Genomic DNA, 17598 nt, shown 5'->3' on the forward strand with positions numbered 1-17598 from the left:
TATATATATATATATAAATTACATTTATAATATACGAAAATGTAATTTTAATAATGAATTCTTTGAATAAGGGAGAAATAACAGAGAAATCCGGATTTCGAATATTAAACGGCAAAAAGATTATGAAGCTTTACCGATATTATATCTCCTGTTGATTTTACAGAGCTTTTATTAAATTACACGCGAAGACACTTTATAGTAATTATATTTTCATAACTGTTCAACTGAACAGTGTGACTGTTCAATTAAAAATTGATACGATTTCCTAACTCACCAGAGGATCCCTTGAGATTCCTTAAAGTAGACTATTAGTTAAATGTAACTTTAAATTAGACGTAGAAGATTCGTTACGACGTGCCAATTTGCAATTCTCGCCTTTAACGAAAATATAGGCAAATACGTATTCGAAATCCTCTTATCCCTGATGCAATCACGCGAATGCTATCTAATAGACGGCCGAACAAGTCTCTTACCTGATAAGCTTGGCGCCGATAGCCTCTTTCGTCTCCTGCCTCTCATTGTCTGTCTGCAGCTGAAGGATGTTCCTGTTGATGAGCTCCTGTCTATCTGGCCTAAGGGCGAGCTTCAGCGAAAGTGATTCCTTGCGCGCGATCTTGGCTGCCAAACGGCCTGTCGAGATAGAAGATATCGAATCTGTTTAGCTTATTAATTTCGAATTATTGCATCTCGATATCGTAAAATGGGGTAACTTGTAATAAATCTAGTTAGGATAAGTTTTTTGATTCAAATTTTAATTTCTGAAAATATCTGAATTATATTGTATTTACTCTCATTTTAATCAAAGCGATCTCTCATTATTGCAATACAATTACTTTAAAAACGATAAAATGAAAAATGAAAAATTTCGAAACATCACTTTTTATTTCTGAACATCGAGGTAACGGTATCTGATAAAAGATCTATACTTAGCACTGAAGCATGTACACCTATCGATGTCGAGAAATTTAGCTCGTTATTAATGTACTGTTGGATTGAAGGAAGTTAAAAACTGATTTAACGTATTAAATGATTCCTCCTTTTTTTTCTTTCTTACATGGATTTAAATTAGCATGTAAAGTTTAGAATGAATTCCGCATAGACATTGAATCGAAGTGCGCGTCGATGTTAATTAATTTCGTGTCCGATCGCACGTCGCAATTGCTGATTAATTACCCTCCACGATCGACGAGCAGCTGAAGCTGCGATGCAACAGCAGCGGGGCGTGTTCGGCCGGTTCGATTGAGGCGCAGACGATCGACACCGTCGACGCGGTCCATATCGACAGCATCGTGTCATCGCTCTCACTCTTCTATGAATGCGATTTCAGGATGAAAAGCGTGTTCGAAGGGACCGAAATCGTCGCTTCGACAGTATTAATTACCGTCAGCCTTCGCAATGGCCATTCTGCGTCGCGTATTTCGGGAATTACTACGCTCTCGATTACACCTTCCGAGAACAAGTCTGAAATTACGAGCGGATGTACGAATTTAAGGTTCGACAATTGAAGAAGCAATTTCATGACCGTTTACACCTACGTGATTTAATAAAAATTTAACGAGCGGAAATCGCGTAGCGATAAATCCGGATGGAAGAACGACTATAGACTGAGCTTCCCAGCTATTTTCGAGGATTAATATAAACCATCTTCTAAGTGTTCGCTCACAGACATATACATGCCACCTGGCACGAGTATAATTAGTCTGGTCACTGAAGACTGATTTAAAGTGTTGAGTAATCGCGCGGATGTATCGTAACAAAAATTAACGCGATGTTCTTGTGGACATTTAATCCAAATGGTCGCGCTAAAAGCGCCGATCTTGGCAGAGAGAGATTATTCTTTTCACATACCGATTTATACGTAGACAAATTTTTTTTTCGCAACTTTTTAATACAACAAATAAAAAGAGTAGAACTGGTTCTGCTCCATCCATTTTATTCCGTTAACTTATGAGATGTCGAATTATCTATAGCATGTTGCACTAAACACTACGAACAAATTTATTCAGTAAAGAGTGCTAAATGCGAAAACATATAATAAATTTTAAATTTTTTTTAGGAAAGCTTATATTGATTATTTGACGATACATCGAAGTTTCCCCTTTCTTTTGAATTTTCTCAACTTTCGTAAATATTTGAGGGTGACCATTCGCAAACTTTCACCCAACTTCTTTTCACATTCCGCAAAGTTTTTCTGCCACCTGCGACTGACTTAGAGAGCTTTTTTCCTAGCAGTGTCCTCGAGATTTAGAACGGTTCGCCGCATCTATCTTTTCCCATACAGAAAAAGAGAGAACGTTATCGCGAATACAGCGCGAGACTATTTATGAATTCGTTCGGAAGTCCATTCAACCGAATCATGTCGGTGAGTTTGAAACCTCATATCTCGATGAAAAATTGCATAAGCGGAGGCGTGAAATAAACATGGTCCTTGCTTTCGCGTAACTGCATTCGTGACCGCGCATTTTTATCGCTATGCACACAGGCGCGACGCGATTTAAGCCTCTCGTTGCTGCGGAATTTTGATATAAATCTTTATAGTAGAGAGCATATTTATTTTTCACGGAAAACGATGCGATTGACTCTCAGCCGCGAATCTCATCGATCGGCATGATCCGCCGCCGTATTTTTTTTTTATGATGCAATGTAGAACGTCCATCAAAATTTCAAATTTGCAACTGGCGAACATAAAGTTACTATCTGCCTAATTGATTGCCCAGAGGCAAGCACGTGTTCCAAAACATCGAGAAAAAATCGAGTTGCAAAATTCATTCTATGCATTCACATTGATTATCACGACGTAAAGTATGCTGCAATATTGCTCATCTATTATGTTCTCTGTTTGGTATACATTTTATGTAGTTTGTACAAACTAATTAATATCGAGTAATAATAATAAATATTTATCTCTTATTAATGATTAATTATCAATTAAGCAAATTGTATAATAAACAATTATTTCATTCTAATTTTTAATATTTTAGTTATAATTAATAATTTCTTTTACTATCTATATATGTACTGTACGCGATTGCTTTCCGATGTGCAATGTGACAGAATATACAAACAAGATATGATAGTGATGATCTCATGACTCAATAAACTTTTGTATGGAATGATTGCTATACAGAAAAAACAATTTTGCTAAAGTATTTAAAAAATTAGTTAGTTACGGATTTAAAAATAATTTTGACTATCAAAATAATTATACAGAATGTATCATGATGAGCAAAAATTTTTTTTGATATTCTGTTGAATAATCAGTTTCAGCCTACATACTACATACTAAAAAATAAATCTGGCAATAGCTACATTAATAAAAAATACGAAATTTTAATAAATATTTGTTGTCGAATAGTTCCAAGTAAACATTTACTTAATATAAACATATATAAACGTATATTTATTTAATTATCATTTTTTTTTATCGAAAAAATATTTACATACATATTTACAGTTATCACAGATATAAATATTTAGTAAATTTTACCACCCACATAATAATTAATAATCAATTGTTTGATAATAGTTTATAGAATAGTAAATAATATTTAAAAAAAAGCATTTAGATGGTTTCAATTACATACTAATCGAATATATTTGATTGAAATTATTTTATGCTTTAGTAACTATCATCTAGGCTTGATTATTATTATCGGACTTTTCAGTAAATTATCTTGATGGTTCGATAAAGTTATATTTTCAGATTTGTATCTAGTTAAATCTTTAGATAATAACTTTAGCAAAATCGTTCTTTCCATGACAAGTAGGTTCGCAGGTTTCATAAAATCGATAGGAGTAACTCACTTTTCTCATCATCGTAATCATCTCTGTAGAGGACTTGTCCGTCGCCGGAATCGCCGTCCGCATCTTCTCGGATGACGTAAGGCCTCGCGTTCTCCTTGTTCTCCAGAGTACAGGGTAGAGCGAGGCCAAATCTGACCGGTCGACTGCTGAAAGAAGCACATGCAAGATCGTTAGTCCGAGTTTCCGGCGATAACAATCGCTGGTTGATGCTACGTGAACCAATGTTCTACTCTACGGTGCTACAAGAGAACGAGATGCGAATATGGGGTATATGCCGGGGTGGAGAAAAAAAAGGGATGGAGAAATGCATAGTGACACGTCGAAAACAACGGGGGCGATGCCATGAAATGACAGAGTTTCTCGCGCATATTTCGCTCGGCCACTCAAGTTCGGCGTTACCATTCGACACGTTGAATGCCGACACGTTGTATGCAAACTTTATTCTTTATACATAGAAAAAACAGTTTTGCTGAAGTATCGAACAATTTAGTTAAGAACAGTTAAAAGTTATAATAAAGTTAAAAGTTAAAAGTTAAAAAGAATAATTTTGCTAAAGTAACTAAATTTAACTAAACACAGATCTGAAAATGATTTTATTTGGATCATCAAAATAATTATGTAGAACGCTTAAGCTTTTATGACAATGTTGCTAAAAGTTTTAACATTCTAACAATCAGTTTGAACATCTTACATAATTATTTTGATCATTCAAACAGAATTATTTTTAGATTTGTATAAATCTGTCTAATTAAATTTGTCTAATTAAATTAATTTGATTTGTCTAATTAAAATTTTAGATTTTTCTGCAAAACAATTCTTTGTGTATACACATCTAAAAATACTTTTGTTGATTACAAAGACATTAAAATAATTATGTAGAATGTGAATTTATGCTTTAATGACAATGCTGCTAAAAATTTTAACATTTTAAGCATACATAATTATTTTGATTGTAGAAACAAAATTATTTTTAGATCTGTTTTTTAGATTTTTTTTAGATTTTAGTTCTTTAATTGAAATTTTTGATTCTTTAGTAAAACCGTTCTTTCTGTATGCAGATTTGAAAATAATTTTGTTTAGCTAAAATACTTATGTAGAATGCTTAAGCATTGATGACAAAGCTACAAAAGTTTTAATATTAAGTTTTAATATTCTAGCAACTAATTTGCAAATTATTTTGATTATGATCCAAACAGAATTATTTTCAATTACATCTACTTAAAATTTGGGATCCTTTAGCTTAATCATTCTTTTTATGTGTTTAGATTGGAAAATAATTTTGTTAGACCACTAAAATAATTATATACAACTTAAGCTTTAATGACAATGCTACTAAAAATTTTAACATTCTAACAAACAGTTTGAGCGGTTTGATATATAATTATTTCGATTCCAAATAAAATTATTTTCAAATCTGTATTTGATTAAAATTTTAGATTCTCCAGCAAAACCTTCCTTCTTTTTTTTAGTTTATTAATTTTAAAATAATTTTGTTGGACTATTAAAATAATTATATAGAACACTTAAGCGAGGATGTTGATGACAATGCTGCAAAAAGTTTTAACGTTCTAGCAACTAATTTGAGCATCCTACATAATTATTTTGATAGTCTAAACAAAATTATTTCCAAATTTGCATCTAATTAAATTTTTAGATACTTCAGCAAAATTATTCTTCCTGTATTACGCCATGAGCTAAAGGTGATATATTCGTGATAAGGAAAATTTATTGCAAAAATTTCGGGCCATGTGACGAACATGGGAAAATTGGATGATAATTACAATAATTATGGAAATTAAGAGATCTGGCATACATTCAACGTATTCGAAGTAGCTTCTTAGATCGATCCGTAAGCGCACTACTTTGCTGCAGCATATTGAGAATTTTTGTACTTAAACTTTGGAAGTTATCGCGGAAGATTTTCTTCAAGAATAGGAGGCTAAGAAATGTTTCACGAATATTTAGCGCAAGCGCTTCTTCTGACTGTGTATACAGTGTTCTTGAAAAGAAGTTTTTTTCTCTCCTCGCAACAGTTTATCGCAAGAACTGTCATAATATTTGCATTTAACATTACAGTAACTTCCAAAAGTCGGGATACTTTAGCCTCTTTTGTGTTGTGCCTCTTTTAAGGATAATTAATATTGCAAAATTATCAAAAATTTCATAAAAATCCAAACGTGAGGCACATCACAGCCTATGCACTTGTATCTTTATTTTAATATCTAAATTTTTAATTTATCTTTTTTCTCGAGTGATATGAGTGACGTCAGAAGTGAGGTGCCTCAGGCTAAATATTTTCAAAGCGTTTTCAAAAGTAAAAAGCCGGCGCGATTAAAGCATCAAAGCTGTAATAATGTAATATGAACTAAAGGTCCGCAGTACTAACGTTTTTTGTTGCGTGTACTTGAGATTCGCGATATCCATTTTAATTTAATATTAATAAAAGATATTAATTTTTTAATAATTAACTTCCCCAGACATGTGTAATTTTAGAAATTAATACGATATTAATTAAAAATACGTATAATATCTTCGTAAGGTTTCCATCATTTTTTGCAAAAATCGCGGGTGGTAAAGAGAATATATATAATATTTATGATAATATCACTATATGAAATTATAAATATATTAATATTTTATCTATCATTACTTAGAACTGATATTTAAGGATCAGATACCTCACAAAAAATTACACTGATTCACAGATTACTCTTTCTCAATACTTGCATAGTAATTCTATGTATTTATGTAGCTTCTATGTAGCTGCTGAAAAAGAATATAAGAAAGTCAGGAAAGTTCCACCATTCACAGACTTTGAGAAATAAAAGAGTTTGTTTTTCAAAACTCTCTAGAAATTTAAACAATATTTACAATTTTTTCCTTTTTCCTTTTTTCCTTTTATTTTACGGTCCTTTTATTTTCCTTTTATTTACGGGGTAAATTATCATTCAAGTGAGAAACAGAAATCTTTTAAATCAGTATAACTTTTGATTAAATATTGCTAAGCTTATTATTTTAATATATCACTTAAAATTATACATGAACAATAAAAGAAGCTTCATATCATCACATTAAGTTTTACATATAAAAAGAATAGCTATATATTACATATATATATTGGAAATTGCGTTATTAAAATACAAAAAAATTCAAACAGCTTTTAAATATTAAAGGATGACGGAATTTTTTGGAAAGTATATATATTCTTTCTTTTTTAATGTAAAAAATCCAACGAGGAGCACTTATTATTTAATGAGAAATAATGTTAAAGTTTATTGTTCAGTGTATTATATATTCAGTATGGAAAGGGCTACATGCTTTTTCGTATAATAGGATTAACACACAAAATAATTAACAATAATAATCAAAATAATTGGATAATTTTAATACCAAAGATATAAATGCACCGGGAAAATCAGGGGAGAGGAGAAGAGAGGAAGTTACATACTTACAGGAACGGAATAGTTAATCGCGACACATCCTCGTCGTAATTATCCGACTTACACAAATTGCGCAAGTTACTTTGCGAACGACACCGTCGACGGATCACGAAATCGATCGATCACGTGTAAAGGAAACTAAGAAACTTGTCCCGCCTCTAATGCGATATTCGACTCACGTGATGTGTCGAGCGTGATCGAATGGTGGCTGCGTGACAAGCGTAAGACGAGATTTTTCATGGGTTTCCCTAAGGTTTTCTCATGCTTAAAATGTTGGACATTGCCATGCTCACGGCGCTCACATGACTCGCGAAGGGAGTCACTGAGAGAGATAAAAGTGGAGGAGAGACTAGAACATTTTGGTTCTCTCGCGATCAACAGCGCCGTAAGACAAAGACGTAAAAAATAATATACATGATACGTATATGTACATATATGTATATATACCATCGGTTTGCAAACATGCTTAATTAGACCAATGACCAATTACCATATTCTCATCCTAGGCCTCAACGGTGGCCTTCTGGTTAAGCATAAGAAAAATACGATGCTTTACTAATGACTGATATGTTAATGACGGGTGCACGAAGTACATTCTACGAGTACTCGCCTGAGAGAGCGTACGTTTATCTTCAATAATCCCATCTCGCATTTCTCGGATTACATTATAACACTGTAATATCGTGTATGCTTAACACGTTTTGTCTGCCCAGTAGTTTTTGTATAATTTATCGTGTATGCAACAGTAGAATTTTTATTATCATAAATAATGATAAACTATTGTGTAGTATAATTAAATGAAATTTTATTCTCATGGATACGTGAATTATGCACATCTCTCTCTTTTTTTTTTACTTTGAATTATTATCCAGCTGTCACTCAAAATTTTAAATTGTATGTAATATGAATCAAATAAACACACGAAAAGAACGATTTTACTGAACATCTACATCTAAAAATTTAGCTAGATAGAAAATAATTTTGTTGGACCATCCAAATAATTATGTAGAAAATTCAAATATAAGTAATGTTGCAAAAAATTCTAGAAATTAGCTTAAGTGTCTTATATAATTGTTTTGAAAATTCAACAAAAATTATTATATTTTTAAATCTATATTTAGCTAACTTTTTAAATACTTTATCAAAACTATTCTCTCCGTATGTAAATTGTGCACTTTTTATTTTACGTTCTAGCTATTTATGTCATTCAAAACTTTATGATTATTGAATAATATTTATTTTTTGACATTTAAAAAATTTTTGACAGCATGTTGACTTGCAGTCAATATGTTAATATTTTAGAAACCTAGATAATATTCAAACACTTAATATATTCTTAGAATTATTTTAATGCCAATTCTATTTTAAATGAAGCTTATCATTGTAAAAAGAAATATGTTGAAAGAGAGGTCAATTTTTTTATCAAAAAGATGTATGTTTGTTTTGTTTTGTTTTTTTCTAATTTTTGTAATGGATGTAATAAAATTATTAAAAAGTTCGTAGTGCTTCGGAATATCTAAAAAGTTGAGCACGAATATGATATATTTATTCAAATTTTAATGTTCTTATTCAAGTTTCGATGTATTTCCCAAATGTCACGACAGCTTTCTAATAACTTTATTGCATCCAGGAAATTAAAATCTATTTAAAAACACTTTTTCCTACTTACATCTTTTTGAGAAAAAATCGACTTTTTCTTAACATCTTCCTTTGAATTAAATAATTCAAGAGATTTATTCAACTGGACAGCCGACGTGAACTATCAAGAAAACTTCGATCAGCGAGAGAGAAAATTAAAGGATTACGTTCGGAAAAAATTAGGGCTCTTCGACATCTGCTTCTTATTGCTTTCATTATAAGAATGCGCGTGATAATACCACGGTGGAGCAGGGCACTTGAAGCCTGCTTGTAGATTCGATGCTTTCTGAGATTTTCTATATCAAACAACAAGAGATCCGCGAGAAAGCGGGCTTTTGACAACGATTTTTAATTAAAGAAAAGTCGTAGAAAGCGGATTATCCCGGCAAATTTATGCCGGATGACTCTCGAAGAGCGCCCGATTCTTACGGCGAGTTTCGAGTTTCGATGCAAAGCGTTCGAGAGAAAAATCTATAAATATCTGCGCTTCACATTCATTTCACGCTTTTTTGTTTCCTAAATGTTGACGCGACCATGCAAAGTGCTGGTTCAAAGTGATACAATCTATGTCCTACGAACTTCTTTTACAATTTCAATGCGATTATGTAATGCAAAGTGTAATGTTACGAAAGAGATGATGCATTTTTCTATCAGATGCTTGAATGCAAAGATAAGTAACTTCATAATTCTTCAAGCATAAAGTGTCTAAAATGGATCTCATAAATTTTTCTCATTCTTACATTTTTTCACGAGTGATATTCTTTTAATAAAAAAAAGTTAGTAAAAATGTGCAATCGCATTCCATTTTTTATTACTAACTATTTATCACAAATTATATGAGCTATACTTTCACATAATTTTCCTCTTTTCTCGACGATTTAAATTAATGTGCAATAGAAGTAATTTTGACAATTCCAGTCTCCAATTTTCCTTTCAGAATATTTTATACTTTAAAATAAATCTTACAAATTATGAATTTTCCTCATTTCTCTGTCATTTTGATTTTTTTCTAAATGATATTCTTTTAATAAAAAAAAACATTTTAGTAAAACAGTATAATTGAATTACATCATTCATCACAAATTATATGATTATTATGAACTGTGTAATTTCCCTGTTTTTCTTACGCTTTGAACCAACATGCAATGAAAGTTTGACAGCTTGAGTCTCCGATTTCCCTTCTCGAACACTTCTGCAGTAATGGATATACTCGAGCATATGTAAAGCGAAGTATTCTGCGAAGTCGCAGAAGAGCACTAACTTGAACGAGGCATGGAGCTCCTGGCGAAGCGTCAGCGGCCTGTTCTCCTGCGTCGGAGTGTTTTGCGGTGTACCAGGTCCGCTTCCGGAGCCTCGTTTCTTCAGGACGCTCTTCAGTGGCACGGCATGGAATTTCGGCTCTTTCGCCGGTATCTCTTCGACACGAGACGTATCGATCGCCGGATCAGGCTGCGACATCCTGAAGAGGTACATATTGTCGTCCTCTTCGTCCACGTCGCCATCCTCCTCATCTATCGGGGCAAACAGCAAGAAAACTTATATAACCAAGAGGATCCGAATCGATGAAACGCAATTACTTCATGTTTGATTTATATATGAAACTCAAATAGTTTTAAGTTTGTACACAATCAAAAAGATCAAACGGCTGTGATGTCATTTGTCAAAGCTTGAAAAATTCAAGTAAATACACTGTCGGACGTTGAAATTGCAACACCAAAAGTAGACATTTGATTAGAACGAAATTCTATATCATTATTTATAATGTCAGATTATACTCAATTTGAATATGTCATTTTTAATTAAAACAATGGAGTTAAAATGTTTGTAAAAATTAGGATGTATTCAAGCACATATTTAAATAGTGATTATACCTAACATTAAATTACAAAATATTTTTATAAAATTGAATATTTTTCAACAAATTGTGCATAAATCTTTTGAAATCATAATCATTTGTTCACACTATTTCTCCTAATATGCTTATAGATTTTGATAAAATAGAGTTACATTTTGATATTTCTTTCTTGATGTTGCAATAGCAATTTCCAACAATATATATATATATATCTAAAACAAATTTAGCGATTTGTGTAAGAAATAAATGCATTGTATAAATAAAATTAACAAATAATAATATAAATATAAATAATATAAACATGCAAATGCGTCGATTGCTCTTTCGGATTCATATAATTACGCTACGTGTTGGGATTCATTTGTGGATATTCAATGACATAATTGTAACGTTCGATAGTTAATAACTAACAATAAGCAGACGTCGTGGTTGCGGGGACAAGTGCATCGACACAACAGAAAATTGTGATTATCAATTAGCACAACTCGATAATTAACAACGGAATGAAATTCTCAGTAATGAGATAAACAGTATTAAATAATTCCATAATGATATGTGTCGTTATTATGATCGTAATTTTATAACTATATATATATGTATATATATATATATATATATATAGATAGCGATATTAAAAATCAAACTAACAGAAATGACAAGAGCACGCGTTGTTGCTTATACAGAACACTACTGATTTATCGGTCACCTTAGAATTGTGTCAACGATAGGAGACTACAATAAGCGATGAAGAGGTTCTATCATGTGATTAATTGCTCCAATTAATTGCTCTAATACTCTTCTCTTCCGTGACATTAATGTTTCATTACGGACACTTACCCTCGTCCTCGCAGTCCGAGAGCGGTATTTGCCGTTGTCTCGCTAGCAAAGTAGGACTCGGGGAGCTGAACATGGGCGGGGGTGGTATAGGGCCAATTTCGCTCAACGGTATCGGCGGTTCTGGGAGCTCCGACAGCATCAGGGTATTCTGAGGTGGTAACGGGTAACACCTCTCGATTACCTGCTGATTGTCGGCGCTCTGATCCAGCACCCCCTTGTCCACTGAAAACAGAAAAAAAAACGCGGCTTGTAATATTACATCGAGATAATTGTATATCAAGATAATTGTACATCACACTATTCTGCTAATTAATTTTTATTATTCCGTTCAACTGTTTAATCTTTCTTCCTTTTTTTTCTCAATGTTGAGGTTTCTAAATTCAATCGCAAAATTAAGATGTTTTTATTGTCTATACACGGAAAGAACAATTCTGCTGAAGTATATAAAAATTTAGTTAGACATACATTTGAAAATAATTTTTTGTTGGACCATCAAAATAATTAATTATAACGCTCAAAATTATTTTCAGATTTATATTCTAGCTAAATTTTTAGATTATTAAAAATATTATTTCCAAGTAGCATTAAAATGGAGGAGATACAATGATAGATTATTTTCATTAAACTGTTTAAAAACTGTCGCATCAAATGTGATCGAAAGGAGCACGCGATCTAATAAAGTTACATCGAAGTCAATTGTTGCAAGAAACGTGATCCACCGTTTCATGCACCGTGATTCATCGCAATGCGGGAGCAACAATATCTTGGCAAACGTGAACGAATGCCACGCGCTTATGCTCGTTGCAGCTGCTAGATGAGAGAACTTGCGAAACATAGTTTGCGGATTTCGCCGAATTTGTTTATTATTAAATCCCGTTACCGGTCGTGTACGGAACACCGGGCGGAATTTTTAATTTGGCGCTACCTCTTTACCGCGTATCCTTTTTTTTTGTTTTAGAAATTCATTTCATAAAGACTCACGTATTTTTCATGAATAACGACCCGTCGTTATACCCACAGCCAGTATCGGCTGGAATGTTAAACAAGTCGGTGGATGCGCGCACTCGCGCTGCTGGCCATTTGATAATGTCGCGCACCTAAATTCTGACACAAAAGGACGAAGTTCCAGGCGGTTACTGGCCGAGATACTTCGACTACCAAGCATTCCCCGAGGATCGTCCGGTCGCGTTTGATCACCAACACATATTTGATTGCAGCCTGGTCGAAATTTATCGCGAAAATTTTTGGCAACGTACGGATCGCGTTATCACGTGAGTTTGCACTGTGCGTGGGAGTGCGATTAATCTCAAACTTATTTGAATATATATATTTTCTGAGCACGTACGCTATTATCAGCTTTTATTGGATACGTGATGATAATAGCAGCGTTATTCTGATCTCTCCTTAAAAATTTTCCTCGGAATTTTATTTCTCTGAAAAAGAATTCAATTATCTTCTATTTGAAAAAAATGTGAAGATGAAAAAGAATGAATACGAAATTGCTTAAACAGTTAAAATATTAAAATCAGGTTTTACTTGATGTTGATATTCTCTAATGTGTGTATGAACTAGGAGTTTAATTAAACAATCGTTAATAAAAATTTTAATATGAATGACCACGCACGATGGAATGTAAAGGTCGGGAAATTTCGCGTTTGTATTTTAATACTATTGCAACTAATCCGAGACTGTAATAATTTTATAATAAGAGATAGATATGACTCTCGTACACATTTAAGCTCATCTGTTCTCTTTTAGTTTCCCAGTTTCCAAAACGTATTAAAAATATGTAAATAACATTGCGTCAAAGCGGCAACTAAATTTAATAAAGAAACTTCCTATATTCGTGCTCATTCCAGTATAATTGTATTTATATGCACGAATTCGCGGCAATCCATCGTTCTTCGTCGAATACGAGTTCGTAAAAGAATGCTATAAATTAATGATTTTCAAGAGAGATAATTCTTATTTGAAAGTTTCTATGAGCTGCATAAAGAAATTCAAGTTTATGCATTTATGGATCTTTTATATGTAATTCTTGAGAAAATGCGAGAAATGTTCAAAATATTTATAGATACATAAATCAGAATTATAAATATATGAAGGAAAAAAACTGCTTATAAATTGTTATAGTTTTTGTGTTAAATTAACACAAAAGTTTGAGTGGACTGTTTGGGACCATTTGTGTTAAATTTAACAAGCGTGTAGTATTATTTCCCCTATTAGGAGACTTCTTAGAAAATAAGACATTTTAATAAGATATTTTTAGTAATTTCCCCTCCCTCTCTTTATTCACCAAAATATTCTCTATTATCCCACTCTTTGTCGCAAAATCATTTGTTCCGATTGATGTACACTTCAATCGATTTAGTCGAACTTTTCTCTGAGCGATGACGACACGCGACACGCGGAAGATTCAAGTAGCAGAACTCATGCCGGCTCACGAGTGTACTCACTGTCGAACAAGATCAGCCTCCTGGCTACTACCCTGGCGTCGAGGGTGTTCGGCCTGTTTGGCTTTTGCTGGTCCCCGGCATCCGGAGCCGGGCCTGGGACCGGCATCGCCAAACCAGTTGTGGCCGAGCCCAAATTGGCGGCCTGCGGCTCGCCGCCGCCGCCGCTCGGCGATATCGCGCCATTTGCATTCTGTTCAGTCTTTTCCTTCTTCGGCTCTGCAACAGAAAAAAAAGTTCGACACCGGTCAGAACCGTGACGGGATATATATACGTCGTCAGAGTGGCAGATAAGAGGCTGACTGTCTGGCTCGCTGATTTTCTCACCCTCTCGCGAATTTTCACAACTCGGACGACAAGTCGGCGCTCAGAGAAAAGTCCCATCGAATCGTCCGCAAATAAAATTACGGATATCACTTGTTGTCCAATTACTTCACTGCGAAACGTTGCGGTTACTTTAGTGGTAGTTTTCGATCAATATATATTCACTGAGATGACTTTATCGGCTTACTCTCACTGCGCACCGCATAGATTGGACAACGTAATCCGTTAAGTCACTTCTTGATCGAAGGCGACGTTGCGGGTATATTTAAACCGCTTGCAAAAGCGAATACGCTTGTTTACGTAACATATAGTAATATTCGAATAATATTATCTTATTATGTTTTACAATTATAAAAATTTATTAGAAATTTAATGGCAAAAGCCGGTTAAAAAAAATTCAGTAAAGATTTTATTAAGTATTTCTTGATTTTTACTTACTCGATTGAATAATAATTGTTTATAGTTTTATAAAAAATATATATATAGTTAGCATCGAAAATGATTATACATTATAGTTAAATTATGATCGTAATTGCAATCGTTTTTCTTTTAGTGTGTATAGTGTTTGCATGACTATGAAAAAAAAAAAAACTAGGGTCACAGCAAAAATTTGCTGATGCCGTTTTTCAGTCGGGCACAGAGACTCTCAAATTACGTTTGTCTTCATCCGCGATAACGGACACTCCGTTGACTGGTTGTCGACGAAAATTTGTCCTGTATAGCGCGAATTGGACATACGCGCCGCGATGGCATCGCGATGGCATTCACTACGAAAAAAGATATGTCGATTTCTAGGGGCGAACACATCGTATACGAAGTGAAACAAAAAGCTTCTCTCGTGTACGTTTATTGACTGCTGACTGTCGGTTTCAGAAATCCGTTGTGGATTTAGAAAAGTTGACACATTCTCGATTCGGTGACGATTAAACGCAGCGCAAAATCCTTAAAAATTCTCTTTGTCAGCGTTAGATACGTATCAATAAATCAATCGGCAATTTTTGAAAATTGTAGACAGAACATTTTCTGGCGTTAATGATATACTATACATATTTTTCTGTGGCTAGATCCATTATATCTCTTATTACGTCGTGAATTAAATAAATCAAGGATGTACATCTAGAAACAATATCAAATATAAAAATTTCATCAAATTGTTATATTATTATGCCTACGTATTTATAAAATTGAGTCCTCTTATTTATCATTGTAAATTTAACTTCCAGCATTAACAAATTTTAAGTTTATATAGCGCATTAATTGCTCATCGTTTGCACACCAGTAAAAAAATTATTTAAAAAAACAATTTTAGGAGGCTAATATCACACTAGCCCTTCAATTTTGAATAAATTAGATTGAAAAGGGTTTAATTGATAGATTTTCATTTGCACATTTCGAAACAAGTCGATTTTTCGTTCGCACACTTTAAATTAAAAAAGTTAAAAATTTATTAAAAATTATTAATACTAATATTAAAATTACAAATAAATGTTGAGGAGACTAACTTCACATAAAGTACATTTTCGGCTCGAATTCAAAACGAACGAGTTTGAAATACCAATTTCAACAATTATGGAAAATTGCAAATAAAAATGTTAACAAGATGATGAAGTAGTTACAGCTTGTTTTTTTCGTTAAATTCTGTACTAGATAAAACTTATTATCGAGAATTTTCATGTAAAATAAACTCTATTGAAGAATATATATATATTGATCCATTGTACTTAATAATTCATTATACTTAATAATCCTTTCATAATCTTCTTTCCATAAAATGTATCTTTATTTTATGTGGACATAGCTTAGTTTTCGCAAGAAAACGTAATATTTAAATTGCAGTTACATAAAATTTAATTACAAACAAACATCACTGGGATAGAAAATATCGAAATAGATGAAGTACATCGCGTCAATTTGCATCATAGATGCTCGTTTTTATCAACATAGTTTAATTTTTATCTCCGTGTTAAATTAACTCTTCATTTTTTCCTAATTCTAAAAATGATAAAATAAATGAAGAGTTGAACCGAAATTAAAGTTAATCTACACTAATAGGAACGGGTATAAATGCTGGTATCAAAGAGATGTAATAAACCCATAAATTGGAAATATCATACTTAAAGGATGAGGACAGCGACAATACTGTTTGATGACGAAAATGAAATGCTGTTCCAAATACATCTATCGCCAAATATAGCGAGAGAGAGAGAGAGAGAAAGAGAGAGAGAGAGAAAGAGAGAGATGCAAAAATATGAGCAATTCATATAATTGAATTACGAATGTGTACGCTAATGCTGAATTTAAGATCAAACGTTAATATCTACAATTAACATTGACAACATTTTCCGTTCGCTCTTGCTTCAAAATTAAAGCGATACGCTCAATATTCCTATAAAAATATGCGCAATTCCTCTTCATGTTTAGCGACTCTTTTACACCACAAAGGCTAAAAAACTGGATATCAGAGAGCGAAGTTACTACGGGTCGATAAATATTAAGGTGCGGGTATCGTGAATACTGCATAAAAGGAGGAAGAGGATAATTGCAAGAGAATAAAGATGAGAAATTCAATTCCTAAAAGAATATGTCTTGTGCCTTTTGCTCACAATAAAACTCGATTCGATTTTGCCAGGTTTCATCTGTTCCGAAAGTTTCATCGACTTCGCGTTTTGGGAGAAAAGATAAAAAGAAACGCCAAAAACATGCGCTCTTCGAAAAATAATTGTTGTACAACTTAGAGATGAAAAATTGCCTGGTCTCAATTCTTGAAAGAATACGCCTTATACCCGTTCATTCGCGCAATAAAGATTGATTCGATTTTGCCGAGTTTTACAGGCAAACTTACTTGCCCGGAAGTTCCACTGACGTATTTTGGGAGGTCGCCAAAAGAATCTCGAAGGCACGAACAGGCATCGGATCTTTCGACACGTTGCTAATAACATCAACAATGTATAGCATACTATAGAAGCAATTCTGCAGTTCATCTACTGTGGAGCTTTTAACATTCGATTCCTGTTTTTATTTAATCTGAAAATAAGAGTTCCTGTAAAATAATTGATCTTAAATGTCAAAAAAATTCGACGTTTTAGATTTATTAATTAATATAATTATGTATATACTTTATCTTGCATTGCGCATTCAGAGAAAAAAACATAATGATAGCATTGAATGTGGGTACACACACACACACACACACACACACACACACACACACACACACACACACGCGCGCGCGCGCGCGCGCGCTATT

The 17598-nt window shown here is 33.1% G+C and overlaps 1 protein-coding gene across 1 annotated transcript in view; it reads right to left on the minus strand.

The window, feature by feature from the left end:
- Nucleotides 1-17598, minus strand: part of LOC105624499 (phosphatase and actin regulator 4) — a 49010-nt gene that overhangs the window by 2044 nt on the left and 29368 nt on the right. Inside the window, exons 2-7 of the mRNA XM_012205859.1 lie at nt 14031-14246; nt 11575-11796; nt 10144-10393; nt 7735-7767; nt 3805-3950; nt 474-630 (exon numbers count right to left, since the gene is read on the minus strand). Coding sequence (XP_012061249.1) covers nt 474-630; nt 3805-3950; nt 7735-7767; nt 10144-10393; nt 11575-11796; nt 14031-14246 — 1024 coding nt within the window. The remainder of the gene's footprint in view (nt 1-473; nt 631-3804; nt 3951-7734; nt 7768-10143; nt 10394-11574; nt 11797-14030; nt 14247-17598) is intronic.

Source organism: Atta cephalotes (genome assembly GCF_000143395.1).
Source record: "Atta cephalotes unplaced genomic scaffold scaffold00080, whole genome shotgun sequence".
Lineage (NCBI taxonomy): Eukaryota > Metazoa > Arthropoda > Insecta > Hymenoptera > Formicidae > Atta > Atta cephalotes.